This window comes from Dryobates pubescens, chromosome 31 (assembly GCF_014839835.1).
Source record: "Dryobates pubescens isolate bDryPub1 chromosome 31, bDryPub1.pri, whole genome shotgun sequence".
NCBI classification, from domain to species: Eukaryota; Metazoa; Chordata; class Aves; order Piciformes; family Picidae; genus Dryobates; species Dryobates pubescens.
In genome coordinates, this window is record NC_071642.1 from 5,358,171 (window position 1) to 5,378,181 (window position 20,011).

General features: G+C 53.7%; 1 protein-coding gene across 1 annotated transcript in view; it reads right to left on the reverse strand.

Annotated features, from left to right (window-relative positions):
* Positions 1-992: 992 nt before the first annotated feature.
* LMNB2 (lamin B2) overlaps positions 993-20,011 on the reverse strand; it is a 36,945-nt gene continuing 17,926 nt past the window's right edge. The window contains exons 4-12 of the mRNA XM_054175283.1: positions 19,344-19,469; positions 15,446-15,616; positions 8,696-8,821; positions 8,332-8,552; positions 7,331-7,613; positions 6,357-6,464; positions 5,228-5,347; positions 3,402-3,500; positions 993-1,054 (exon numbers count right to left, since the gene is read on the reverse strand). Of these exons, the coding sequence (XP_054031258.1) occupies positions 1,013-1,054; positions 3,402-3,500; positions 5,228-5,347; positions 6,357-6,464; positions 7,331-7,613; positions 8,332-8,552; positions 8,696-8,821; positions 15,446-15,616; positions 19,344-19,469 (1,296 nt within the window). The 3' untranslated portion in view covers positions 993-1,012. The remainder of the gene's footprint in view (positions 1,055-3,401; positions 3,501-5,227; positions 5,348-6,356; positions 6,465-7,330; positions 7,614-8,331; positions 8,553-8,695; positions 8,822-15,445; positions 15,617-19,343; positions 19,470-20,011) is intronic.

Consider the following 20,011-nt stretch of genomic DNA (forward strand, 5'->3'; position numbering starts at 1 on the left):
CAGGCTGAGTTCTGGGGTGGGCAGCTCCACACCTTGGGGTGCTGGCAGCGCTCAGTGAGCAGAGCCCCAGCTCTGTGCCTGCAGGCAGCACGGAGGGGAGCTGCTGGCAGGCTCAGCTGTTCTACCACTAAGCTGCCAGACCCTGGGGCAGGACAAGATGCCACCAGCCCGAGCCAAGAGTGTCCAAAATGCAGCTCCCCATCGGTGCAGCAGCATCACTGATCAATTTGGGGGGGGGGGGGTGTCTAATCTTCCTGATTAGGGCATTGCTGAGGGGACCAGGCAAGGAGGCAGCACTGGGGATCCCTCCTGGGGCCCTGCAGGTGAAAACACTTTCTCAGAGTGGCCTTTTTCGCTTCCTTTATTTGATTTTGAGAGGGTTTGGAGGTTTAGTTTGTTGAGTTTTTTTTGGGGGGTGTGTGTTTGATTATTTCTTTTAGGGTTTTTTTTTGGGGTGGGGGGTGGGGGTGCTCTCCTGATTAGCTCTGCAGTCCCAGATTCACCACACACTCAAGGAGCCTCATCCCATTTCAGCTAGAAACTTCTTTGCTGCTGGTTTGCCACAGAAGACTTTCAACTCTGTCCTGGGGGAGGGGGGGGAGCAAAATGCTGCATTCCAATAGAGTTTTAAGAGAGGGGGAAAGGGAGGAAGGGGGGAGGGGGAAGAAGGGGAGAGGGTGGGGGGGGGAAATAAAAGAATCTGTTAAAAATCCTGGCAAGATTTCTTCAGGAAAGAGACTTCTTTGTTGTTTGGTTTTTGTTTTTTTTTTTCTTTCTTTTTGCTATTTTTTTTTATATATAAAAATGTACCAAGGAGTAAACCTCAAAGAAATCAGATGATGCATATAAAAATAGTTTTCAGTGGCTCTGGAAGGGGGGGGGAGGGGAGGAAGGAGGGAAAAAAAAATATAGCAAAAATAAAAAGGAAATTAATGAAGAGAAAGAGCAAATAATAGGGGTCTTTTTTGTGTGGTGGGGTTTTTTTTCTTTCCTTTCCTGTTTTTTTCTTTCTTCACATCACTGAGCATCCTCTGGAGGTTGTTCTGGGATCCCCCTGTGAAACAAGACAGAGATGGTTTGAGTTCAGGTCTCGGCAGCTCCCGGGCCCCAGCGCTGCAGGAGGTATCACAGTCTCACAGTCTCACAGTATAACTAAGGTTGGAAGAGACCCCCCAGGATCATCAAGTCCAACCTGTCCCAACAGACCTCACAACTAGACCATGGCACCAAGTGTCACGTCCAATCTCCCCTTGAACACCTCCAGGGATAGTGACTCCACCACCTCCCTGGGCAGCACATCCCAATGACGAACGACTCGCTCAGTGAAGAACTTTCTCCTCACTTCGAGTCTAAACCTCCCCTGGCACAGCTTGAGACTGTGTCCTCTTGTTCTGGTGCTGGTTGCCTGGGAGAAGAGACCAACCCCTTCCTGTCTACAACCACCTTTCAGGTAGTTGTAGAGGGCAATGAGGTCACCCCTGATCCTTCTCTTCTCCAGGCTAAGCAACCCCAGCTCCCTCAGCCTCTCCTCATAGGGCTGTGCTCAAGGCCTCTCCCCAGCCTTGTTGCCCTTCTCTGGACACCTTCAAGTGTTTCAATGTCCTTCTTAAACTGAGGGGCCCAGAACTGGACACAGTACTCAAGGTGTGGCCTAACCAATGCAGAGTACAGGGGCACAATAACATAGAATACATAGAATAAACCAGGTTGGAAGAGACCTTCAAGATCATTGTGTCCAACCCATCAACCAATCCAACACCACCTAAACAACTAACCCATGGCACCAAGCACCCCATCAAGTCTCCTCCTGAACACCTCTAATGATGGCGACTCCACCACCTCCCCAGGCAGCCCATTCCAATGGGCAATCACTCTCTCTGTGTAGAACTTCTTCCTAACATCCAACCTAAACCTCCCCTGGCGCAGCCTGAGACTGTGTCCTCTTGTGCTGGTGCTGGCTGCCTGGGAGAAGAGACCAACATCCATCTGTCTACAACCTCCCTTCAGGTAGTTGTAGAGAGTAATAAGGTCACCCCTGAGTCTCCTCTTCTCCAGGCTAAGCAACCCCAGCTCCCTCAGCCTCTCCTCCTAGGGCTGTGCTCAAGGCCTCTCCCCAGCTTTGTTGCCCTTCTCTGGACATGTTCAAGAGCCTCAATGTCCTTCTTAAACTGAGGGGCCCAGAACACATCCAGATGGGGCTGGAAAGGCTCCAGAGAAGGAGACTCCACAACCTCTCTGGGCAGCCTGCTCCAGGGCTCTGGGACCCTCACAGTGCAGAAGTTCCTCCTCATGTTGAGGTGGAACCTCCTGTGCTGCAGTTTCCATCCATTGCCCCTTGGCCTGTCCCAGGGTGCAACTGAGCAGAGCCTGGCCCTGTCCCCTCCCTCCTGACCCCCAGCCCTCAGCTATTGATAGACATTGATCAGATCCCCTCTGTGTCTTCTCCTCTCCAGACTGAGCAGCCCCAGGGCTCTCAGCCTCTCCTCACCAGGCAGTGCTGCAGTCCCTTCAGCATCCTTGTAGCCTCTGCTGGACTCTCTCCAGCAGATCTTTGTCCCTCTTGAACTGGGGAGCCCAGAACTGGACTCAGTATTCCAGGTGTGGTCTCACCAGGGCAGAGCAGAGTTGGAGAAGAATCTCCCTAGACCTGCTGGCCACACTTTTCTTGATGCACCCCAGGATCCCATGGGCCACATTGCTGCCCCATGGAGAACTCCCTGCCCACTAGGGCTCCAAGGGGCTTCTCCATGGAGCTGCTTTCCAGCAGGACCACCCCTGCACTGCACTGGTGCCTGCTGCTGTTTCTCCCCAGGTGCAGGACTCTACACTAGTCCTTACTAGTGTAGAACCTTCATAAGGTTCCCCTCTGCCCAGCTCTCCTGGGATGGCAGCACAGCCATTAATCTATAGCAACATGGAGTCATTAACTTCTAGCAGAGTCACTAATTTATAGTCTGTAGAGTAATACACTTTTTTATACCAGTGATTGTCTTTCCCAGTGGTTATTTTCTGTCTCCCCAGACCCTTTCACAGAGAGGCAAATGCTGGACTGGGAGAACACCGACTGCTAAACCCAACATTAACAGCCCCCAAAGCCGCCTCTGTCCCTGCAGTGCTCTAACCTGTAACCTGTCCTGCACTCCCACAGACACTGTGGCATCTGAGTTGGCCTCAGCCCCTGCCTGAGCTGCACCACTGTTGTTCACACAGCAGGTCCTGGCCAAACCACTCAGGCTGCACTGAGGCCACACCGCAGGCTTCAGCCCTCTGCCAGCACCCATCGGGACAGGGGAGCAGGGGCCTCAGGGCCACTGAAAGCTGAAGGGATCCCTGCTAAAACTTGTAGCTGATGAATCCAGCCAAGGAGGCACAAGTTAACCACCTGGTCTAAATCTCATTACCTGTTGGTTGAAAAGATCATCTTCTCCAAACTCTGCCTCATCCTCCTCCTCTTCGTTCTCTCGCACCATGGACTTGGTAACGTTTCTCACTGCGACCTCCTGCACAGGGGCAGAGACCCAGGGAAGCAAGCAGAGACTCAGCCAGAGCATGAACCAGAGACTCACAGATTCCCAGAAAGCTTTGGGATGGAAGGGACCTTCAAGATCATCTGGTCCCAACCCCCCTCCATGGGCAGGGACACCTCCCACCAGCACAGCTTGCTCAAGGCCTCATCCAGCCTGGCCTTCAACACCTCCAGGCAGGAAGCAGCCACAAACTCCCTGGACAACCTGTGCCAGGCTCTCCCCACCCTCAGTCTCAACAATTTCTTCCTAACATGATAAGGCTAAGGAGCTGCCAGCAGTCTATGTCCAGCTCCAAGGTTTTGCTGAACCACCAATGTCATTCCCTCGTTGGATCCTGGGAGGTTTACAGCCACCTGCCCTGGATTCAATGTTTGCTCTGCAAGCAGCCTCTGGTAATCTCCTGCAAGCCACAACAACATTCCTCTCTGCAGCACTGAAGGCATGATAATGCAATTTAGCTTCAGGAATGAATTCTCTGTCATCAGCCAGGGAGTGGAGAGGAAGCAGCTGTGTTTCAAGTGGTCATCAGATAATTTTACACAAGCTCAGAGCAGCCCCAGCTGAGACACACACTGCAGTGTGGGAAAGTTCCTCAGGATGCTTACACAGCACAAAGAACATCCCCAATCTCTACTAAATATTCCAGGACAGCCTTCCAAACCAGGCCCTAAAACCAGTTCCAAACCTCCAGGAAGCTTCCTTTAGTACTAATTCCTTTTTAACACTTCTCAGCAGTAAGGAATTCTTCTGAAGCCCTGATGCCACAGCTGTGAATTTCTGCTTGTGGAAGAAGCTGCCCTCAGCAGACAGCTCTGAGCAAGGATGCTGAAGGCAGCCACAGTGGCAGGGACCTGGATCTGCAGTGTTTTCAGCAGCAGTTTAACCACTCCCATGCCCACCCTCAGCTGTGCCCCCTGTTTGTACAGTGACCTCCTGCCTTGCCCTGTGCTGCTGTCCCTGCAGTGTTCCACACAACTGTGCCTGCTTCCCTCCCCTGCTTCCATCAGCTCCCTGGGATAATGGCACTCTTAGGGACACCAGGCAAAGCACAAAGCTCCCTTGCAGGAGTTTTCTGGAGGGATGCTCGTGGGTTTTTGGCTGTGGGCAGAAGGCAGAGGAGCCTTCTGGCAGCCCTCCAGCTGTCTTCCTAGGTTACTATTGACACTGCACCCCAGAGCATTGTGGTCACTGCAGAGTGGGACTCTGAACTGCCAGCAGTACTGATTTGGGTCTGCAATGAAAACACACAAACTCCAACCCCACCATCTGCTGCAGGGTGGTTTTCTACTGCAGGAGAAGAGTCTGTGATGTAATCAGGATGGTGAGCAGCTTCCCAGCATTTCCCCAGACCCCCAGTGCTATGTGCAGGGGGTTCAGGATTTCACTGCTGGAAGCTCTCTTCAGTTCCATAGAACTGTTTGGATTGGAAAAGGTCTCTAAGAGTCATCAACCTAATACCACCACAGCCACTAAACCTTGGCCCCAAGGGCCACATGGAGACATTTCCTGAACACCTCCAGGGATGGGGACTCCAGCCCCTCCCTGGGTGGTTTAGGATGACAGTAAGATCTTAGAATCCAGCTTTCTTTGGGTCCCCTGCCCCAACAGCCAGCCTGGGAGATAGCTCAGCCCATAGCTTCCCCCTGCAGCCCCAGCCCAGGCAGCCCCAGCCCAGGCTCCCTCCTGCAGCCCCAGCTCACCTCTCCCTCCGAGTTCACGAGGTATGTGCGGATGTTGCCTCCGGTGCCCCAGCTGCCTTGGTTCTTCCACACCAGCACAGAGGGGGGGCTGTGAGATACTCCTGCATCTGCACCCCAAATCTGGAGAGAAAGACATCCTGGCATGAGCTCTTTGGGCATACTCCATTTAAATACACAGAACCCCTTCATTCTCTTGCTCTCTCCACATCCAGCTTCTGGCCCTGAACTCTCCTGGCACTTTCCCTCTGCTTTCACCACCAGTCATCACTGCTCTGCTGAATGCAAACCTTGCCCCCAGCACTGCCTCAGGGACTGCACTCTGTGGGGCCAAGACACAAAGGCAGCTTGGTTAAGTCTATCAGTCTAAGCTTTCCTTTGAGCAGTTGATGCTTAGGCAGAAGTACCTGAAGCTGACTGAAAGTCAATTTTTTTCCCCCCCTCTGAAAGAATATTTGGTGCAGGCTGAGAATAAAATCCTAACTACAGAAAAGCAACTCCTGTAGGCTGAGAATGTCTTGTCCTGAACTTGACTCCAGCCTACCAGACTGAATGAGTGCCCTGCAATGTTGTTCCATGACGATGTTCAGGAGGATTCGTGGTCCAAAGCCAGGCAAAGGTGTCTGAAACAGGCCTTGACTCCCCCCCTGCCCTGAGATACCTTCTTCAGCTTTATGAGCACCTCAGTGTTTGCCAGTTTGGGGCACAGGCAGAAATGCAATCTCATAGATAGGTTTGGGTTGGAAAGGACTTTAAAGATCAGCTCCAACCCCCTGCCATGGGCAGGGACACCTCCCACCAGCCCAGGCTGCTCAAGGCCTCATCCAGCCTGGCCCTGAACACCTCCAGGCAGGAGGCAGCCACAGCCTCCCTGGGCAACCTGTGCCAGGCTCTCCCCACCCTCACTTTGAATTTCTTCCTCATGTCCAGTCTCACTCTGCCCTCCTCAAGCTTCAATCATTTCTCTCTCATCCTCTCACTACAAGCCCTTCCTCATTTCTCTTCCACCTTTTTCTGACTGAAATCCTGCTCCTCTGAAGTGAGCTCCATGAAAGCAGCCAATGTCAGCTTCACCATGGCCACAGTACCAGCAGCAGAAAGTGGGGTTGATCATACTGCAAGTTCCACTTACTGTTACAGTCTGCCCAGCTCTGAGGACATACTTGGGAGTAAATTTGTAAGCAATTTCTTCTCCATCTCCAATTTGTCTCTTCAGTCTCCAGTTACCCAAAGACTGATCCTGGTGGAGAGAGTCAAAAGGTTATTCAGGGTGAGCAAAACAGAGCAAGCAGGCCCCAGAGCTTTCTCTAGGTCTCTTTGTCATTAATGTAAATAGAAATCTATTTACATGCTTGTTAGACACTGCACTCCAACTTGAAAGTATTTTTCTGTACCCACTCCCAGTCTGAACTGTAACTGCCATGAGGGCATCCAGCAAGATCCACAGTGCACACAAAAAGGTTCTGCCTGGGGCCAGCAGGGCTCTGTGCATGAACATGTTCAGGTATCTGGGACACAAACTCTGCTCTCTTCCCCACAGCAAACCTCAGAGAGTCATAGAATGGTGGTGGTTGGAAGGGACCTCTGGAGGTTCAGCCCCCCTGCCAGAGCAGGATCACCCTGAGCAGGTCACACAGGAACACAGACGGGCCTTGAAGGTCTCCACAGGAGACTCCACAACCTCTCTGGTCAGCAGGCCTCCAGCACCCTCATCCCCAAATTTCTCCTCATGTTGAGATGGAACCTCCTGGGTTCCAGGTTGTGTCCACTGCACCTTGTGTGTCACAGCACATCGCTGAGAAGAGCCTGGCCCAGCCTGGCCTCCTCTTGACACCCACCCTGAAGGCATTTACAGCCATTAATGAGATCCCCTCTCAGCCTTCTCTCCACACTAACCACCCCCAGGCCTCTCAGCCCTTCCTCCAGAGGCATTCCCCTCTCATGCCAGCACTTCAACTTCCAAGTGTCCCTGTGAACCAGGGCAGGATGCTGCACCTTGTGGCACAGCTCCTGCCCTCCAAGCCCCCCCTGTGCTGCCAAAGGCTGTGTGCAAGGGCTCGGTGGAGCTGCTCCTGGGGGCCCTGCAGGGGCTCTGCTGACGCTCACCTTCTCCGAGTTGTTCTTCAGCTGAACATATTTGCCCTCCAGGTCTATCTCCTCTATGCTGATACTTCCTGTAGCTGAAGCTTGCTGGGACATCTGGAAGCTGCTGCTGCTGCTGCCACTGATGCTGCCGGTGCCGATGCCGCTGGTGCCGGACAGCTCCTCCGCCTCCAGGCGTTTCCGCTTGCCGCGGGAGGAGCGGATGAGGGAGGTGCTGCTGCTGCTGCTGCTGGAGGTGGCCCGGGACACGGTGACACGGGAGGAGGGGCTTGGAGACAGCTTCAACCTGAGCACAAGGAAGCCAACCTCTCAGTAACTGCTCCAGAAGGTCCCACACAAAGCCAGCAGCTGCTGCACTCACAGAGCAGCCTGGCTGAGCCCCTCAGGACTGCAGGCAGGAGAAGGGGGGAGGTGTCCTGGCAGCATAGTTCTGTGTGCCATGGAAAGCACTGCCAGTGAGGTCTGCACAGCTCCACAGACTGCACTGCATAGGAAGGGACCCTCCAAGGGCATCTTGTCCAAGCCCTGCAGGCAGCAGGGGCACCTCCAGCTGGAGCAGGCTGCCCAGGGCCCTGTGAAGTCTGATCTTGAATATCTCCAGGGATGTGGCCTCAACCACCTCCCTGGGCAACCTGTTCCAATGTCTCCCCACCCTCACTGTGCAGAGCTTCCTCCTGATGTCCAACCTAACTCTGCCCTGCTCCACTTTCAAACCACTGCCCCTTGGCCTATCCCCACAGCCCCTTCTGAACAGTCCCTCCCCAGCCTGCCTGCAGGTCCCCTCCAGACATTGAAATGCAGCTCCACTCTGAATCTTCCCTCTCCCAGCTCAAAGTCACTGCCCCTTGCCTGTCCCTACAAGCCCCTATAAAAAGTCCCTGTCCAGCTCTCCTGCATCCCCTTCAGGTTCTGGAGCTCTCCTGCTCAGCTGCTATAAAAAGCAGTGTAAGGAATGCAAATCCCAGTGCCTGCTGTTCAGGGCAGAAGGTGGAGTCTGCACCTACCTTTCCTCTTCTCCTTCCAGGAGTTTCCTGTAAGCACTGATCTCCATGTCCAGCGCCAGCTTGACATCCAGCAGCTCCTGGTACTCTGTAAGCTGCAGCTGCATCTGGTCCCTCATGTCTGTCATCTCCTTCTCCTTTGCATCCAGCATCTTCCTGAACTTCTCCCTCTCCCCAGCCATCATCTCCTCCAGCTCCCGGACGCGATCCTCCGCTGCGCTGGCCTAGGGAGACGGGAGACAGTCAGCAGGCGCCCAGTGGGCACCCACCAGGTACAGCACAAGGGGTACAGGTCCCTGAATGAAGGCAATGAAGCAGATCAAGGGGCAGAGATGTCACAGCCAGCCCCCAGGGGCAGTGCCTTTACCTGTTTCTGCAGGCTGGAGAGCTGGTAGGTCAGGGTCTCTATCCTCATGCAAGCCTCCTTCAGCTCCTCGCGAGCAGCCCCAGCGGCTTTGTCATTCTGGTCAGAGGACAGCTTGGCATTCTCCAGCTGCAAGGCAAGTTTGGAACAGGTTACTTGCAGTGAGTTCATGTAGGAGAAGGGTTGTTAAGTGTCCTGCAAATATCCTTCTGGTGAAAAAAAAACCCAACAGGAGGCTACTTAACCTGAAGCAAAGGTAACTGGAAATTTGCTAAGTTTATGGCAAGAGCCACACAAAGCCAAGGCAGTGCCCTGAGGACCAGCAAAACTTCTCTCATGGAATGGGTTGGGTTGGAAGGGACCTTCAAGATCATCCACTTATAACCCCCTGCCATGGGCAGGATACCTCCCACCAGCCCAGGCTGCTGAAGGCCTCATCCAGCCTGGCCTTGAACATTGCCAGGCTTGGAACCATCATTGCCCCTCCGGGCATCCTGCTCACCACCCTCATGGGGAAGAATCTCTTTGTGAAGTCTCATCTAAATCCAGCTCCTCCCAGCCTGAAGCTATCCCCTGTCACTCCATGACTTTGTAACAAGCTAGCAAAGCTCAAAATTCAGCCCTGTTCCCACAGGATGTGGTTTTGCTGTTGAAGCCACTGTCTCCTAGCCCTTCCACTACACAGCCTTGGGGTTTCTCAGAGCCCTGGTTCCTGTGACCCCTCTCTCTGCCTGGCTGTAAGAACACTACAGCAGGTCAGAGCAGAGCCTGCCTGAGTCACCTCCTGGTCTGACAGCTCCCTGACACCCAGGGACTAAGCTCAATGCAACACCCCACAGGGACTGTGTCTCAGCTGCCTGCAGCTCAGGGCCTTGCTAAGCCAGAGGCAGCGTTCTGGTGCCTGCCATACCTCAGCCGATTCTTCAGGCAGGAATTTGCCTCTGCCTTTGGAATTAAAGGGGCAAGGAGTTTACCTCCATGAAGAACAACCTTCTTCTGTTCCTTCTGGGTCTGCAGCTGGACAGTCCCTGCCCCTGCTGCTACTGAGAAGTAAGAAACAATCACTCCTCATTCCCTTTCCCTGTGCTGATCCATCCACAGGCACCTGCTGCACCTTTCCCTTTTCTCTACCCTCTCCCAAGGAGTTTTATTTTAAGCTGTCCTTGTGCAGGACCCAGCTCATACTCTTGACTGCCTTCCTTGCTGTTCTCTGTATCACCCTCCACCTTTCCAAGAAGGACTACAGCCCCTCCCCAGCACTCCAGTTGACATCCTATCCTTTAGGCTACATTCTTTCCCCAACAGCTGCCACCAGATACTTTGGTTTCAGTTTCTCTCCACCTCACCAAGCCAACAACCTTCATGTCTGGCAGCTAAGGCTAAGTGGAACTAAATCTGACAGCTGGAAGCTGTGACAGGCTAAGTTTCAAAGCAGCTACCTAGAGAATCTGTCCATGCAGCTGAGTTCAGCACCTCTGCTACACAGCACAGAACCCAACCAGCAACTCAACTGTCCCTGTCCCAAGAACTGCTACAGGCAGAGCAGTTCCTTGGGCACAGCACAACCACCTTCATTAGCTCTGCTGCTCCCCAGGCTCTGGGTTGGGAAGGAAATTCACAAGAGCCCTCTTTAGGCTGAGGGCTTTGCAGGAGCTTCAAGGCAGCTCCATGCTCCAACACTTCCTGTTGAGCTCAGAATGAGAAGTTTTGTGCATGCTGCCAGCCATTCACCTCAGCTGTGCTGGCACCGTGCCACATCCTCAGCCAGGACTTCCCTTGCTTCTTGTCAAAGGCTGTGGCCACAACCAGAAGTGAGCTTCTGCCCAAGACCTTCTCACCAACCACATGTAACAACCTGCCATGACACCCTACTCCTTGGCAGCTCAGGCTCTCTGAACTCATCTTCACCCAGCAATCCACAAGAGGAAGCCCCCAGCTAAGCCTGCTCCTCCCTCTGCATTCCAACCTCATCCCTAGCAATCCTCATCCTTTGGTATGGGACAAAAGCAGCTTCATTTGCTCAGCCCCCCTTCAAATCTTGTCTCTTTTTCATTCTCCAAGCCTGTGTTTTGCAGACTCTGTTTCAACAGGGCATCCTCTACCCAGGAGCTTCTCTTCAGAGTGTGCCAAGTCCATGCAGACACCTTGCTGTACAAACATTCCCTGTCCCTGCCTCCTGCTGCCAAGGCTGCTCGCTGCACTGAGCACCTATTGTCTGCAGAGCTGCTGCCAACCTCGTGGAGCTCAGCAAGGCCAAGTGCCAGGTCCCACATCTGGGTCAGGGCAATCCCAAGCACAAATCCAGGCTGGGTGAGCAGTGGCTCGAGAGGAGCCTTGAGGAGGACCCTGAGGGAGGCTTCCTGAGGGAGCTGGGGCTGTTTAGTTTGGAAAAGAGGAGGCTGAGGGGAGACCTCATTGCTCTCTGCAACTACCTGACAGGACACTGCAGAGAGGTTGGTGCTGGTCTCTTCTCACAGGTGGTTAGTGATAGAACAAGAGGGAATGGCCTCAAGCTACAACTAGGAAGGTTTAGACTGGCTATTAGGAACATTTTTTCCCCAGCAAGAGTGCTCAGGGACTGGAATGTGCTGCCCAGAGAGGTGGTGGAGTCCCCAACCCTGGATGTGTTTAAAGATGGTTTGGATGTGGTGCTTGGGGATATGGTTTAGAGGTGACCCTTGTAGAGGAGGGCTCTGGGTTGGACTTGGTGATCCTGAGGGTCTTCTCCAACCTGAATGTTTCTGTGACTCTGTGAGGAGAAGGCCTTGGGGGTGTCAGTTGGTGACAACAACAGGAGCCAGCACTGGTCCCTGGCAGCCCAGAGCCAGCTGAGTGCTGAGCTGCAGCCAGAGCAGGGAGAGCAGCAGCACAGGGAGGGGATTCTGCCCCTCTGCTCTGCTCTGCTCAGAGCCCACCTGCAGCACTGCCTCCAGCTCTGGAGCCCCCAGCACAGGAAGGACCTGGAGCTGCTGGAGAGGGTCCAGAGGAGGCCACAAAGATTATTACAGGGCTGGAGAACTTCCTGCTGTGGAAACAGACTGGGAGAGTTGGGGCTGCTCAGCCTGGAGAAGAGAAGGCTCCAGGGGGACCTCAGAGCAACCTTCCAGTAGCTGAAGGGCTCCAGGAGAGCTGGGGAGGGACCTTTGACAAGGGCTGGGAGTGCCAGGATGAGGGTAACGGCTTTGAGCTGGGAGAGGAGAGATTGAGAGTGGAGATGAGGAAGAAATTGTTGCCAGTGAGGGTGGGGAGAGCCTGGCACAGGCTGCCCAGAGAGGCTGTGGATGCCTCCTGCCTGGAGGTGTTCAAGGTCAGGCTGGATGAGGCCCTGAGCAAGCTGTGCTGGTGGGAGCTGTCCCTGGGGCCCATGGCAGGGAGTTGGAGCTGGATGAACTTCAAGGTTCCTCCCAACCCAAACCATTTCATGAATCCTTGAGTTTGTAGATCCAATGTTTCCCAAACTGTAAAACATCAAAGGACTCAGAGGGAGTCTCAGTGAAGGGTGAGGCTGAGCAATGGCAGCAGCACCATCATTTCTCCACCAGGTGAGAATCAAAGTGGCTGGAATCATTGGCAAGCACCTTCAATAACCACAAGAAGCCTGGCAGCTGCCCAATTCCTTCAGGTAGGGCAAGAAACACCAAAAACCAAGCCCACAACAAACCTGTGACCAGCAATTGTACCAAGGGCAAAGCTGCTGCTCTCCCATGTGCCCAGTGCTGGGGGAACTGGGACGTGGAGAGCTGTGATGGATACCCTGACTCCTCAGCAAGCTTTGCCTCAGGCTGACTAGGGAGCCCCAGGTCTCACAGCCTGGGGGTGAACTGGAAGGGCCCTGGCTCACCTACAAGGGAGAGAAGGTGTCTGGAAAACCATTGTGACAGATGGCTTCAAAAGCCAAAAGGTGGAAGATAAAGCAGGGGCCAAGATAGCAGAGCTAAAATGAAACCATCTGCCTTGACTCTGCTGCCCACCAGCAAACAACTGCTCCACCCACTAAATATTCCACCAGCATGGGCCCAGTTTGAGCTCCCCCTGACTGGCAGCTGGACTGCTTGCCAGGTGACCCTGCCCTTCAGCAGGGATGCCTCTGAGGTGAGAGATTCCTCACCTGAGACTGACAGATCCCTCCTTACCCAAGGCAGAGAGCTCCCTTACCTGAGAGACCCTCAGTAAGCAACTGGCAGCAGCTGAATTCATGCAGCCACAGAATGGCCTGGTTGGCAGAGCCCTTAAGGACCTTGAGTCCAGCCAGAGCCAAACACCTCCCTGCACACAGCTCTTAGCCCACAGCCCTGAGCACCTCACCCAGGCATGGGGACTCCACCACCTCCCTGGGCAGCCTGTGCCAAGCCCTGACCACTTCTCCAGCCAAGAAATTGTTCCTCCTCTCCAACCTAACCCTGCCCTGGCACAATTCCAGGCCATTTCCTCTCCTATCACCTGGGAGCAGAGCCCAGCCCACACCTGCCTGCAGCCTCCTCTCAGGGAGCTGTAGAGAGCAATGAGGTCTCCCTCAGCCTCCTCCTCTTCACACTGACCACCCCCAGCTCCCTCAGCTGCTCCTCCCCAGCCCTGTTCTCCAGACCCTTCCCCAGCTTTGTTGCCCTTCTCTGGACCTGCTCCAGCCTCTCAGTGGCCTTCTTGGAGTGAGGGACCCAAAACTGGGCACAGTACTTGAGATGCAGCCTCAGCAGTGCCCATCACAGGGGTGAGATCACTGGCCTGCTCCTGCTGGCCACACCATTGCTGATCCAGACCAGGATGCTGGTGGCTTTACTGCCCCCTGAGCACACCCTGGCTCACCTTTAGCTGCTGTCACCCAGAATTACTAGCAGGAAGCATCCCCAATCCATGCAGGTACTCAGTGTTACTGTGAACATGGTATGGATACTTCCATTAGACATAAACACTTGACCAAGGCAAGACTAGAATGGGATCCACCCATGCCTAGGCTCCAAAAGGAGTTTAGGAAGCAGGTGAGTCCACCCTGGACCTTGTGACTCAGTGGGAGAGCTCTCCTTCCTCTTTGTGTCTCCAGGCTCTCTGTGAATCATTTTAAACTCACTTTTCCTTTGTGTTCCTTGCATGCAGCCATTCCCAAGGTGAACCTTGCCAAACCACTGTTCAAACTTTGCTCAGTTTCACTCAGCCCTGGCAAATCATTCTTGTATCTCAAAAAAAGCCCTACTGCTTCCTCCTTCTGAGTAAGCTGCATTCTACTCACCTGCTCCAACTGGCAGGTAAACTGAGAGTGCAAATACTGAAGAAGTTTGAGAAGCATTCTCCTGGACTGAATCACTCCTGTGTTCACATCCACCCTCTGCTCTGCTGAGACCCTCCCTGCAGTGCTGGGGCAGCTCTGGAGGCCTCAGCACAGACAGGGACCTAGTGGAGCAGAGCCAGAGGAGGCCACAGCAATGCTGGCAGGGCTGGAAGCCCTCTGCTGGGAGGCCAGGCTGAGGGCTTGGGCAGCCTGGAGAGGAGAAGGCTCCAGGGAGACCTTCTGGTGGCCTTGCAGTGTTTAAAGGGCTGAGCAGAAAGCTGGGGACAGACTTTGGAGCAGGGCCTGTTGGGACAGGACAAGGGGGGATGGTTTGGAACCAAAGGGAGAAGATTCAGACTGGAGAGAAGAAAGGTATTTTTGATGCTGAGAGTGGTGAGAGCCTCTGGCCCAGGCTGCCCAGAGAGGTGGGAGATGCCTCATGCCTGGCACCATTGCAGGTCAGGCTGTTTGTAGCTCTTGAGCAACCTGCTCTAGTTGGGGATGAGCTTTAAAGGTCCCTTCTCACCCAAACCATTCCATGATTTCCAGTTTACACACCATGGTTTTCATCACCAAAGCTGCTGAATAAACTCCCAGTACCTTGCCTGAAGTTTCCCCACCACCAATGAAACCACATCCAGTAATTTTCCCATGGGATCACTGAAATCTGAGGTTTACAGACACTGAGAGGAGTCCTGATGCCAGGAAGAGCTTTGTGAAGGGCACAGCAGAAGTGACGATGCAAGGGGCAGTGGAGGCTCTCTCACTGTGTCTGCATTCCTTTGGCAAGCTCACTGCACCCATGCACAAGCCCATGCTGAAGTGCAGCCCTTGCCCAAGCAAACCAACCCTTCCCTCCAGCTTCTTACAGCCAATGCCCAGGTTTCCTACACCCCCTCCATTCTGGAGGAAGAAATGGATCTGTGGCATGAAGAAAGCAAAGCCTTACAGCAGAAGGCACTGTCTGTTGCTTGCCATCCACTGTGCCCATGGTGTCCTCTGCACTGCTCTACAGTTCCAAGCCTCTCTGTAGACTTCCTCTGTTTTCAAATGACACCTTTCAAGGGGACTCTCCCAATGCTTCAGACCCTCTAATGATTTTCTTTGGAGTCCTGAGCAAATGAGTCTGTTCTTTTGCTAAGCACTCACTTACAGTAGGTTCTCACACCTACTGTACCCACAGGAGTGAAACAAAGCTCCTTTGATTCCCGGGAAGGTGCTGGCTTGGGGGGAGGGGGGTGTGGGGGGGTATTTATTGTCTTTTTAGGCTTTTTTAAAAGATAAAAAGCCTAAAAGACTAAAGCTACTCCCAGCTCTGGCTGCAACCTCCCTGGAAAGGCAGCTGGGCACCACCACCACCAGAGGCATCTGAACACCGGGACAAAGCTTCCTCCCGTCGCCTCCTCCAAGGCAGCCGGCAGGGCTGAGGGAAGCTTCCATCCCCCCAGCTGCACCTCCTGCCTGCAGGTGCTGTGGCCAGCAGTGGTTACCTTAGCCTGGTAGGTCTGCTCCAGCTCCATCTTGTAGAGCTTGACTTGCTCATCATGCTGGTTCCTCAGGTCCTCCAGGGCCTGGGTCATCTTGGACTCGTACTCCTGCTGGCGGCTGGTGTCCACCTCGATCAGGCGGTGCTCGTGGCGCTTCCTGGTTTCCCTGATCTCCTGCACACAGCACAAAGGGGGGGACAGAATCCCACATCAGGGCAAACAGCACAAGCACTCACACCCAGACCACAATTCACAATCTCACTACTAATTGTTTAGTAAACAGGAACCAAACTCATTGGAGCCTAAGACACAGCAGTCCAGAGGAGGCCATGAAGATAACTGGGGGGCTGGAGCAGCTCTGTTATGAGGGCAGGCTGAGGGAGCTGGGGGTGTTCAGCCTGGAGAAGAGGAGGCTCCAGGGAGACCTTACAGCAGCCTGCCAGGACCTGGAGGGGGCTACAAGAAGGCTGCAGAGGGACTGTTCCCAAAGGCCTGCAGGGACAGCACCAGGGGCAATGGCTTCAAACTAGAGCAGAGCAGATTGAGATTGGATGTGAGGAACAAGTTCTGCCCCAGGAGGCTGCTGGAACACTGCAACAGGCTGCCCAGGGAGGTGGTTGAGGCTCCATCCCTGGAGATATTCCAGGTGAGGCTGGACAGGGCTCTGGGCAACCTGATTTAGTGGAGGATGTCCCTGATGAGTGCAGGGGGTTGGAGTGGCTGAGCTTTGGAGGTCCCTTCCAACCCAAACCATTCTGTGACTCTAAGACCTGCTGCAAGCACCACGAGGTGCAGGTGATCATTCTCACAGAGGTGTTTGGGGTGGAAAAGCCTTCTAAGACCAGGTCCAGCCATGGACCTAACACCACCTCAGCCATAAACCATTTCCTCATTTGGCAGGATCTAATTCTGAAGTGAGCCAGCTTCAAAGCAGGTTCAAAGCCAGCCCTGTCCAGCTGAAGTAAGGAGCTGCTTTATGCCACAAAGTCACAAGGTGGGGCGAGGGGAGAGGGCAGAAGAAGACATTAATTTCTGCCCAGCAAAGAGACTCCAGGTGCTGCACCACAAACTCTTTCTTCTCAATCCACATCCCTACAGGAACAGTCTGCAAGGAGTCAAGGGAAAATAAAGCCCTTTTGTGACTCACATGTAATGAAAAACAGTAATTAGAGAGAGAGAGAAGCTGCACCTTCACATTTCCATCCCAATCACATGCAGATCTCCTCTTTGGCTGAAGCCTGCCTGGGTGAGCTCCACTCATTACATTTGGATTATGTGAGGAGTAAAGCAGCAACCCAAGCAATCCTGAAGACATAAATATTTATTTCTGGGCTGAGTTTGCTCTAAGAAATTGTCACTGGTGGAGAAGTACAAGCTCTCTGCTCTAGTTCTCTTGGGCCCAGCTCGTGAGGCAAGCCTTACTCATGCCCTTCGCCATGCTGAGCCCTGCAGAGGCTTGGCCAGCTCTGAATGCACAGTGTGAGAAAGGAACAATTTCTCCCCTCAGGGCTGGGTGAACAAGAAGGGAGTGGTTCTGGTACTGGGAGGAGGCCTGATGGTAGCAGCAGGGCCCTGAGGAGGAAGAGCAGAGAAGTGAAGCAAAGCTGACTTTGCTTGCCTGGTGTCCCAGCACAGGCTCAGAGGATGTCAGGGTTGGAAGGGACCTCCAGAGTCCATCCAGTCCAACCCCCTGCCACAGCAGGACCATGGAATCCAGCACAGGTCACACAGGAACACATCCAGATGGGGCTTCAAAGTCTCCAGAGAAGGAGGCTCCAGAACCCCTCTGGGGAGCCTGTTCCAGTGCTCTGTGACCCTCACAGTGAAGAAGTTCCTCCTCATGTTGAGGTGGAACCTCCTGTGCTGCAAGTTTTCCCTGTCCTATCCCAGGGTGCAATTGAGCAGGGCCTATCCCCTCCCTCCTGACCAGCAGCCCTCAGGTATTGATAGACATTGATCAGATCCCCTCTCAGGCTTCTCTCCAGGCTCTCAGCTTCTCCTCACCAGGCAGTGCTCAGTCCCTCCAGCATCCTTGTAGCCTCTGTTGGACTCTGTCCCTCCTGAACTGGGGAGCCCAGAACTGAATGCAATATTCCACCAGGGCAGAGTAGAGGGGGAGGAGAACCTCCCTAGCCCTGCTGGCCACATTCTTCCTAATGCACCCCAGGATCCCATTGTCCTTCTTGGCCCCCAGGGCAGACTGCTGTCCCAAGCAGAACTTGTTGTCCACCAGCACTCCCAGGTCCTTCTCCACAGGGCTGCTCTCCAGCAGATCCCCTCCCAACCTGTCCTGCTGCAGTTTATTCTTCCTTCTCAGCTGCAGGACTCTGCTCTCATCCTTGTTGACCCTCATTAGGTTCCTCTCTGCCCAGCTCTCAGACTGTCCAAGTCTCTGAATGGCCTCACAGCCTGCAGGTGTCTCAGCCAAGCCTCCCAGTTTGGTATCATCAGCAGACTTGCTGAGCAGACTCTGTCTGTCTGTCCCTCCATCCATGTCATTGATGAAGATATTGAGCAGGACTGGACCCAGCAGTGATCCCTGGAGGACTCCACTACTTACAGCAGACTAACACAAAGCCACAGCAGCTTTGCAAATGACTGCAGCAACTCTCTACATCTAAAAACACCCTCAGAAACATGGCCTCTGCTCACAGCAACATGTCCTGGTGTCATCTGGAAGCTTCTTTCCCTTCTGTGGTCAATTTTTACACCAAGAAATCCAACAAGAAGCAGCCCCTCAGTAACTGCAGGCAATGAACCCTCAGAGAGCACAGAAGCATCTGGGGTGGACTACAATGCATCAGGTGAAGAGCTGAGCTAAGCAGCTCAACAAGCAGGCTTCACTTACCACCCTTCCAGCCTTGATGTCCTAACTCTAGACCTTCACTGAATCACTGAACTCACAAACCCAAAGGAAGCCAATTCCCTTTTTTCTCATGTTGAACTGGTCTGTGCAAGGATCAAAGAGCTTGAGGAGTGGCCAAGGGAACACTCACTTCAGCACAGCAAGCTTTGAAATTAGCTTCTGCTGTCTCATCTAGCTTCACCTTCAGCCAGCAGCACCACAATTCTCCTCAGGAAGCAGAGTTATTCTGAGGCTCTGGCCCAGCCCATGGTTCTGTCACTGCAGCTGTGTGCAGCAATCTGACTACTGCAGGGCATGGGAGTGAGCCAGCGGTCAGCACGACCCAGGGTGACTGCTGTGCTTGGCTTCTCTGCCCTGCTCCAACCCCTGTCTTACCCACACAACCCTGCCCCATAAGCCAGCCCAGGCACTCCCAACTTAGCCACTAAGCTGGCAGCAATTCAACTCAACCACTTCATGGGGCTGAGAGGGTTTGGTGCTTGGTGCGCCAAACATCGCAGCCAGCACGGGTGGGACAAAGGGCCCCAGCACATGGCAGCTGCTCACAGGCACCACCTCACTGCAGAGCCAAGGTTCAGAGATGGTGCTCACAAGGGGGTCACAAGCTGGTGCAGAAGGTCATGCTTCCCCTTCCCCACCTCTGCATTCCCATTGTTGACTGCACAAAAACTCTGGTCCTCACTAGAGCCATTCAGCCAACTCACCTCACACCTGCAAGAAGCAGGGTGGCTGCACCAGAGCTGGTGTGAGAAAGGAGCAGGGTGCTAGAGAGGGAACAAGACCTTCCCTTTCCCCCAGCAGCCAGCTGCTACATGAAGCCCATGGAACACTGCCCTTGTCACTTAGCTCTCCTGCCAGCCCCACCACTGCCTCACCATGGAACTCTTGCACAGCCTTTCCCCCTTTCATTTTTCAGTGCATTCCTAGCCAGGCTAACACTGATCTCCCCTGCCTGGGCTAGTTAACAGTCAGGGTGAATAAACAGACTGCAGACATAGACTGCAGACTGTGCTAAGGCTGCTGGGTGGACAGTACCTCCTCAAACACATTCTTCCTGAAATCCAGATCCTCTTGCAAGCTCTGGCAGCGGTTCTCCAGGTCCACACGCATGAGCGTCTCCTTCTCCAGCTGCTTCTTAGCCACAGCATGACCATCTTCAGCCTAGGAGAGAGTTGGAAAGAGAAACATTTCATTCTGCCTAGGTCCCTCTTTTCCATCCATGATCCCTTGATGGTCTTCATTTGACATCTTAGCCCTTGGAATGTGCTGCCCAGGGAGGTGGTGCAGTCACCATCCCTGGAGGTGTTCAAGAGGGGATTGGATGTGGCACTTAGTGCCATGCTTTAGTCATGTGGTGACAGGTTGGGCTTGATGATCTTTGAGGTCTCTTCCAACCTTGGTGATACTGTGAGACTGTGACCAACTCCAACAACAAATCCAAGCCCCTGATGTTCAGAGGAACCAAGGAGGAGTGGGTGCTCATGGCCATGGCAAACAAGCTCTCAAGTCTGTGGAGCTGGTGTGCAGGATTCCTTCAACAGTGGAGCTGAGGACTGGTAACTCCTCAAGGCCAGAGTGCTGCATGTGCTTTCCCTTGCTAGCACAGCCCCCTTAGGAACTCCAGCACAAGCTGAAAACGATGCAGGACTTTACAAAGGACAGCATTTAGTAACCTGCTGTCTCCTGAGTATAGAAACACTCAG